At 33.9% G+C, this 8,495-nt stretch overlaps 2 protein-coding genes across 5 annotated transcripts; both read left to right on the top strand.

Annotated features, from left to right (window-relative positions):
- The first annotated feature begins 408 nt into the window (after nt 1-408).
- On the top strand, nt 409-4,514 carry LOC115697191 (protein SENSITIVITY TO RED LIGHT REDUCED 1). 4 transcript variants are annotated; one of them, XM_061119016.1, is made up of 3 exons: nt 413-650; nt 1,294-2,102; nt 3,307-3,448. In XM_061119016.1, exons 2-3 carry the CDS (start codon nt 1,386-1,388, stop codon nt 3,313-3,315), a joined length of 726 nt encoding a protein of 241 aa, XP_060974999.1. In that variant the 5' UTR covers nt 413-650; nt 1,294-1,385; the 3' UTR covers nt 3,316-3,448. The 4 variants fall into 4 exon arrangements, with proteins under 4 accessions (XP_060974998.1, XP_060974999.1, XP_030479963.1 ...); XM_030624103.2 differs by lacking the exon at nt 1,294-2,102 and adding an exon at nt 3,562-4,514 and having other exon boundaries at nt 458-650; nt 3,307-3,485; XM_030624104.2 differs by lacking the exon at nt 413-650 and adding an exon at nt 3,562-4,514 and having other exon boundaries at nt 1,963-2,102; nt 3,307-3,485.
- Nucleotides 3,565-8,495, top strand: LOC133039907 (probable mediator of RNA polymerase II transcription subunit 19b). The gene is made up of 5 exons (XM_061119017.1): nt 3,565-3,638; nt 4,633-4,700; nt 5,386-5,675; nt 5,757-5,969; nt 8,342-8,495. Exons 2-5 carry the CDS (start codon nt 4,670-4,672, stop codon nt 8,378-8,380), a joined length of 573 nt encoding a protein of 190 aa, XP_060975000.1. The 5' UTR covers nt 3,565-3,638; nt 4,633-4,669; the 3' UTR covers nt 8,381-8,495.

Raw genomic sequence — 8,495 nt, forward strand, 5'->3', positions numbered from 1 at the left:
AACAAAAGTGGTTACAGAACACACTTTTGTTTTTTGTTTTTAAAATTTAAAAACAAAAGTAGTTATAGAACACATTTTTATTTTTTAAAAACAAAATTTTAAAAGCAAAAAATCTACTTTCATTTTTCTGTTTTTAAAATTAAAAAACAAAAGTGTTACCAAACGCCACCAAAGATTTTTATATTTTTACTGTTTTTTATAAAAACAATACGAAAACAACAAAAACCTACATAAAAGTAACTGAAAAATAACATTCAAACAATAACAAAAAATAACATACATATAATAAAAAATCAATAAAAAATTAACAAGTATACAACATAAAAAAAGTCCGTATTTTCTGTAAATAAATTAAAAAAAATTATAAAAATATTGAAAATTTTGTACTTCTTTGTTTTTATAATTTTGTTGTTGTTGTTGTCGTTGTTGTGTATTTGTGAAATAATCTCTTATTAGTTTGAAGTGAATAGGCCTAAGAGAGATGATTGGGCTTGAGGCCATTAGGCAACCCTAACCTCTCCACTAATACCTAATACCCTTTTGAAGAAGAAGAAGGAGGGGATTGGGGATAGGGGATGCTGCCCCATCACAATTGCCCACTTCATCTCTTCCGATACCGGCTGCAGTCGCCATCTTCTAATTCCTATCAGGTTGGTGCTTGTACAATTTCTATGATAATTATTTATTTGTATCTGTTTGTTCATAATTCTTTAAGTAAAAAAAACTAGATTGGAATTAATTAGTTTTTCAATCGCTATGCCGTTCAAGAATTTGAACATTCTGCAAACCAAAAATAAATTGTTGATTCAATTGAATTCTAGGACACCAACATTGTAGATTTATTTGATCAGGTCTTATTAGACCACTTTGGTCAATTTCTCTCCCAAAAATTAGTATACGGCGCCTTCATTTTCCTCTTCGCGACATCCATGGCGACCCACTCTGGGATTCTCCACAGATCGCCCTTTCCGCGATGTGTGACGACCCACTTTGGGTCAAGTTTTCACTTTCATACAATTGATTAGTGATTTTCATAATTGTGTTTTAATTTCACCATTTCAGTATTTGCCTTTTCTTTTTCTTCCCTTTGTTACTGTGTTCATTCCTATTAGCTAATGAATATTCAACCATGCTCGTTTTGGTGATGTGATGTAAGATTTCACTTTGAATTAGTTATTTTATTTGGATTAAATTTCATAGTCCTTTTTTTTTGTGTGTTCATAATTGAGCCATTATGTGCATCTGTGTGGTGCTATATGTTTAGAAAGAATTATAGCTAAGTTTATTGTGTAGGGAATTAAGAGAAAGTAGATTTTGTTTGTATTGCAACCCACAAAAGAGAAGGTTTTTGAGGTAAAAGAGACAGGAAGATTCTTCTTTTGGCAATGGAAGCTTCTGCCAAAACTGTGTCAGCCAGGAATGGCTCTGTGAATGAAGATTGGACAGTAGTTGTACCCCGTCGAGGTCGCGGTAGAAAAAGAACCAATCCCTTAGTTCAAACTCGAGAACCACTGCCCCAGAAACCGATCCCTTGGTCTCCAACAGATTTTGAAGTTAATTCTCTTAGAGAATCAAAATTGATGCAGAAGATGGAACTCTGCATGAAGAAACTCGAGACTTCTCAGTTTTTTCTTACTTTATTGGATCAAATTGAGTCTCAAGAAATTTCAAATAATTTGCAAAAGGTTTTAGGTTCTGATTCAAACATGCAGATGGTAATTTATGGTATCGGCAGCATCGAATCCTATGAAAACCCTCGATTGCAATTGAGTCTTGCACTTCTGCTAAAAAGAAAGTTCACCTGGATTGGAGGCATTGAGGTATTTGATCCAGTTCTTTCTTCCACAGAATCACAAGTTTTGGAAGTTCTGGGTTGCTCAGTCTTATCTATTGATGAGCAAGGTCGGCGAAAGGCGCAAAAGCCAACCATGTTTTTCATGCCACACTGTGAAGCAGAGTTGTATGACAATCTTTTAGAGGAGAATTTGAGAGTTGGGCTTTTGAAAAACATAGTATTGTTTGGGAATAGCTTTGACAACTATGAACAGTATGCATCACAATTTAAGAACTCAGTTGTTGCATTATCAAGGCATATCTTTTTGGTTAGTAAAGTCACAGATGAGTTCAAAATTAAGACAGTTTCAGATGATTATTATGGTGCTTTCCATGATTCAAGCTGGCATTTTTTCAGCCCAGCTGTTGTTCTAGGGTCACAGTCTAGTACTGTTGATTGCATTTCAGAAATTTGAATAAATTGCTTCACTTTTTGATTTGTCTCCTAATATTTTGTGCATATTGCACTTGAATACTATGTAACCACATTTATCTTTATTGTATTATAATTGTTTTGTTTTAGCGCTTATCTAGTCTTTAAATTTTACACCTAACACTTGAAGACTGTATACACTAATTAATCTTTCTTGTTTTTCTTACTGTTATATTTCTCGTCTTCAATTATACAAAATAAATTGAAGAGGGATAAATTTTCAAAGATCTCTGGCTTCATATATTGTTCCTAAAATATGTCATTTGCTAGATTTTTTTTTTTTGAATAAAAAGGATTTTTTCCTTTGAATTATGACTCTTGTGGCTTGTAGAGTTTTGGCCCTATTTTTTTTTGTCCCCCTGCAAATATCCCCATTCAATTATATTCTGCTCTTTTTTTTCAAAAAAAAAACAATTTGCTTATTAGGCCTTGAGTTACTTGCAGCATGAGAGTCTATTTAACTACTTTAAGTTATTTGAAATTTAGTTCATTATCGTTAACACGTAAAAACATTTTCTTTAAGAATGCATGTGCATATTAGCATAATTCATCATTAGGCTGTTATTTATATATTTATTTTTTTGTCTGAATTTTTGAATTGAGCCAGATTTACAGGTTAGTAATAGATCAACAAATTGTCTGAAATAATGAGCAGAATATAACTAGAGGGGATATTTACAATGATATTATTTCAAAAATTATAGTCTTTGATATTGTTTCGAAAGGTTTGACTTACAACGGTCTCTTAGACATGGGCCAAGCAATTTATGACCCTTTCATCAATGGTTGCCAGTGATTCACTGTAAATGGTAACATGTCTACCATTTGATCAGTGGTTGCCAATGATTCATTTTTCAGGCTTCAATCTCAGTTATGATTATTATTATAAATGAGTGATGTCAATTGGGTTATTGTTTTAAAGTTTTGTACAGGGCAGGCCTCAAAATTTTATAAAAAGCCAAGCTTCTATGTATTTTCTTGTCTACCAAACACAAATATATGATATACTCGTTAAGCATGGTTTTGGTTGAAATTTCCAGGGACCATGAGAGGCAGTGAGAAGCCGAGTTGGGCTGTCTCGCCTTCTAATGCTGGTTACCACTTTGGTACTAGTGGACTTTCGGTAGCAGTTGCAACAGGAATAACTCATCCTCTTGATGTACTTAAAGTTAGGCTGCAGATGCAACTTGTTGGTCAGAAAGGTCCTTTGGCTGGAATGGTAATCTTCATTGATTTTAATGAATGCATCATGATCTGATTTATCAGAGTATACTCATGAAAAAAATCATGTACAGGGGCAATTATTTGTTGGAGTATTAAAAACTGAAGGTCCTAAATCTTTGTATCTGGGATTAACACCTGCATTGACAAGGTCAGTTCTGTATGGTGGTCTACGCTTAGGCTTGTATGAACCCTCAAAGTATGCTTGTAATTGGGCTTTTGGATCTAACAATATCTTTCTTAAGATTGCATCTGGTGGGTTTGCTGGTGCCTTTGCAACTGCTGTGACAAATCCAATTGAGGTTTTGAAGGTTCGATTGCAGATGAATCCAAATATGAGAAATAGAGGACCGATAGAAGAATTGCGCAGAATTGTTTCCCAAGAAGGAATAATAGCACTTTGGAAGGGGGTTGGCCCTGCAATGGCCAGAGCTGCTGCTTTGACTGCCTCACAACTGGCAACATATGATGAAACCAAGCGGATCCTGATTAGTTTGGCATCATTTGAAGAAGGATTTCATTTGCATCTCATCTCGAGTGTTGTTGCAGGCACAGTCAGCACCTTCATTACTGCACCCATGGACATGGTGAAAACCCGCCTCATGTTGCAACGAGAATCTAAAAGAGTTGGTAACTATAAGAATGGATTTCATTGTGCATACCAGGTCATTCGTACAGAAGGCCCCAAAGCCCTTTACAAGGGGGGTTTTGCAATTTTCGCAAGATTAGGTCCTCAAACTACAATCACATTTATACTCTGCGAGAAACTACGCCAACTTGCTGGGTTGAAAGCAATCTAGTACACAATAATATATATTGAATTAAATTTTGCAATGGTTACAATTTTGGCGTTAGAATAGAAGAGGGGCTCAACTCAATTATTTGGTCATTTATAGTTTTCCAGTTTATCCTTTTTCCACATTCTTTTCCTCAAATCTGTAATCTGTATCCAATGAAATATTTAATAGGAAAGAAACCCCATTATTGGTTTCTGTTTTTGTTTTATATAATGGATGAAGTTATAATATTCTACTGCTTTCTTTTTCTGGTAAAAAAAAAGATTGTTTTGAAGTTATATTATACTCACCAGATTATGCTGGTTAATTAGCTGAATTCATAATTATGTGATCTTTTAATCTTGACAGGTGAAGTTGTGACTTTACCTGATATCTCAAAGGGAAAATGGATTTTGAAGCCAAAAGCTTTGGACATGGTAATAGGCTATTCTGATTATCTGATAGTTTATTGTACTTGTGTTTGGTGGATTTACAATTTTGAAGTAATTGGTACTTGACTTATGGTCCAAACATTGAAGGGTGTGAGTTTATTTGTTTGTCCAAGTTTTTGTTTTTGTTCTTGTTGTAGTTCTTCTTCTTTTTGCGTGGTGGGGGAATGCCAATTGTGTTTGAAGTCCTTATGAATGGAGGCAGTTATATACTGTTAATACATCTGTATTATGTATAAATGTCCGCTTATTGTGTCACTGATCAGATCTCCATGTTTGGAGTGTTTCATGGGGTTTAAACACAGTGATATAAAAAACTGAGCTGTATACAAACCCATTTGATCGTGAAATGATCATCTGGAGAAGTCCTTGGAAGGAACTTGCTCAAACATACGCAATTTTAATGCTTAAATAGTAGGACGATTCTATTCCTTAAATTTAGGATTTAAATTATGGCTCTGAAATATCATTGCCATATTTTCTTTCCTTCTATTGTTTGTGCTAAGATTGAAATGGTTGGAAGTTGGAACTTGGAGAACTAAATTAAACAAGTTCCATCTCGAACCGGCTTCTACTATCTGCTGTGTTATGGAACATTGTCAATTATCTTGAACCATGTGTAATAAGTTAATTGAAATTATGGTACTTTATAAAATCTTTGAATGATTGTCAGGGTTGCGAGAACTTGGCGGTGCGGTTGATCTCATAAATCAGTACAAACTTATGCCTCACTACGAACTTTTCTGTAGAAGGTCAATTCCTTCATCAATATCTGAGACACACTATCTACATAGTGTGGTTGGAAACCTTGAAATCTGTAAAGGGGAAGGGATGGAGTTGGAACAGCTCTTTCTAGATGGCAAATTTTTGCGAAAAAGTGATGCATGTATTCGTCCTTTTAATCTGAATGCCTTAGATGATGCCTTTCATATGGGGGATGCCACTTCAGTTAACCTTTCTCTTGTAAGATTTATGAATTCTGTATGTGGTTTTATACTTGCTATTTTAGTGTATGATAATTGAAACTTATTGTAATGTTCATAGGCAGAGAAAGGGATTCCTACTACTGTGGCAAAGGTTAAGAGTAAGTTGGAAGAAAAGGTGACGAAACGCAAAAGGCTCGGTAGCAAGGATAAAACAACTAAGGATTGTAAGAAGCAGAAATCCTTGCATAAGAATAAAACTTATCAGAAGGAAAAGAATAGCAACTTTTCTAGTGGCTCTAATCTTGAGGACTTGAAGAAACAAGGAGAAAAGGTATGTATGTACCTTTTGTTGTTATTTCATATTGACTTACATTCTACTGAACCTTAATCATATAATATTAGGTAAATACTATTTTAGATTCTGTGTTTTACAAAAGTTACTAATTAGACTTTCTGTTTTGTTAAATGATAAAATGAACTTATATTTCTTAAGGGTAAATGGCGGCAAAACCCTCAAAACTTTCATTTTGGTTTCACTTAACCCCCAAAACTCAAATTTGGGCGGTAAAACTCCTAATACTCGTGTTCTGTTAGCAATTTAACATTTCCGTCCAAATTTAGATGTTAACTATCAGGTTGGATTGTCCACGTGGACACAATATACACGTGGCATAATTTTATGGGCCCACGTAAATAATTATATTAAGAAAATTAAAAAAATAAAATAAAATGAATTTAAAATTAAAAAAAATTATGAATAAAAAAATATTTTTGTTTTTTTTTTCTTTGTTTTTTCCTTTCTTTCTTTTCCTTTCTTTTCCTTTTTTTTTTTTCTTTCTATTCTTTCTTTTTCTATCTGTTCATCTTAGCTCGCTCTCTCTATCAGCCCATCACCTCCATCCAAAGTCACTGTAAACACCACCACCAACACAACCGAAACCACCGTAAACACCACCTCCATCCGTAGCCACCGTAAACACCACCACCCACCACTACTGAAACCACCACCATCCATAACCATCGTAAACACCACCACCCACCACTACCGAAACTACCACCACAACCTATTTTTCAAATTCATATAACACAAAAAATTAAATACTAAAATCAAATTTAAACAAATTCAAATCCAACAAACAAATAAACACACACAAATATATACACAAAATTTCAGTCCCAAAACTCAAATCTGAAAACCCTAAATTTATTTTCCCCACAACAATTATCTTTTCTCATATCTGAAAATAATGAACACAATAATACCCAAATAGGGATATCTATACACAGATCTTGATGATTGCAAAATTTTTTTATAGAAATCCCTAGATCTAAAGAGAGAGAAAGAGAGAGAGAGGAGTTCAGGTAGATAGAAAGAGAAAGAGAGAGAGAGAGATAGGGGATCGGGTTTAACCTGGTTTGGTGGTCCTCGACGACGGCGACGACACCTGGATCCGTGGTCCTCGATGACGGCGACGACACCTCGGTGGTGGGTGTTATCGGGAGAGAAAGAGAAGATGGCTGAGAGAGAGAGGGGGGATCGAGAAAGAGAAGATGGTTAAGAGAGAGAGAGGGGGATTGAGAGAGATGGCTGAGAGAGAGAGAGGGGGATCGAGAGAGATGGCTGAGAGAGAGAGAGAGGGGGATCGAGAGAGATGGCTGATGATGGTGGTCTTGGGCTGCCCGCTGCCTACTCGCGAGAGAGAGAAAGAGAAGAGGACGAGGGTGTTTGCAAAAATGAAAAAGAAAACAAAGGAAAAGAAAAAAATAAGAAAAAAAGAAAAAAAAATAGTTTTTTTTAATGATTTTAAAGAAAAAAAAATATTTTTTTAATTTTAATTTTAATTTTTTTAATATAATTATTTACGTGGGCCAATAAAATTGTGCCATGTGTATATTGTGTCCACGTGGACAATCCAACCTGACAGTTAACAACTAAATTTGGACGGAAGTGTTAAATTGGTAAGAACACGAGTATTGGGGGTTTTACCGCCCAACTTAGGGTTTTGGGAGTTAAGTGAAACCAAAATGAAAGTTTTGGAGGTTTTGCTGCCATTTACCCATTTTTTAAAATGGTAAAAATAGAACATTGAACTCAATTTTTAACAATTTTATTTTTTTTGTATAATCAACTTTAAGAAATTTTCTAATAAGAACATACAGAAAATATATCTAGTTTTATCATAACATCTCTAGATTAGATTATTATTAAGTTTTATTTTGATAAAAAATTAGTTCATGATCCTATTTGTACAATTTTAGAAAATACAAGATCCATTTTGTCATTTAACAAAACATAAGATTCAATTAATAACTTTTGCAAAATATAAGGTCCAAAATGGTATTCACCCTATAATATATTCTTGGGTTAAAATAACATTCTTGAGTCCCTATTGAAATAGGCAAGGCCATTCCTATATCTCTAGGGATATCGAAAGTGTAAAAATACAAAGAACTTGTTAATTGATTCATATTCATTGAGTACAACTAAAGACCTCTTAGTTTAAATAATGTAGAAATTTCATTTGACATATTCATAGGAAATTAATACTATCATCATTATATGGGGTCTAGTTCATCTTATATTTTTTTGGAGATAAATATTAAGTAATGTAGCATTGTTTTATCATAATGTATTGAAATTGAATTCCTTACTTGATATATTGATTTATTATTGGAGCTGATTTTCATCACACTTAAATGTAGAGAGGTGGACAGAGAGACTACTGGAGTCATTTGAGATGAAAGTTGGTTCTTATTCTTTAATTCGTTAAAAGAGACCCATTTTTTTTTTCTTTCTTTTGTCTTTGTAATGACTAACCTTTTACTTCAAAATTTCTTTTCCTAATATGCCGGTTTT

This window comes from Cannabis sativa, chromosome 7 (genome assembly GCF_029168945.1).
Source record: "Cannabis sativa cultivar Pink pepper isolate KNU-18-1 chromosome 7, ASM2916894v1, whole genome shotgun sequence".
In the NCBI taxonomy this organism is placed as follows: domain Eukaryota; kingdom Viridiplantae; phylum Streptophyta; class Magnoliopsida; order Rosales; family Cannabaceae; genus Cannabis; species Cannabis sativa.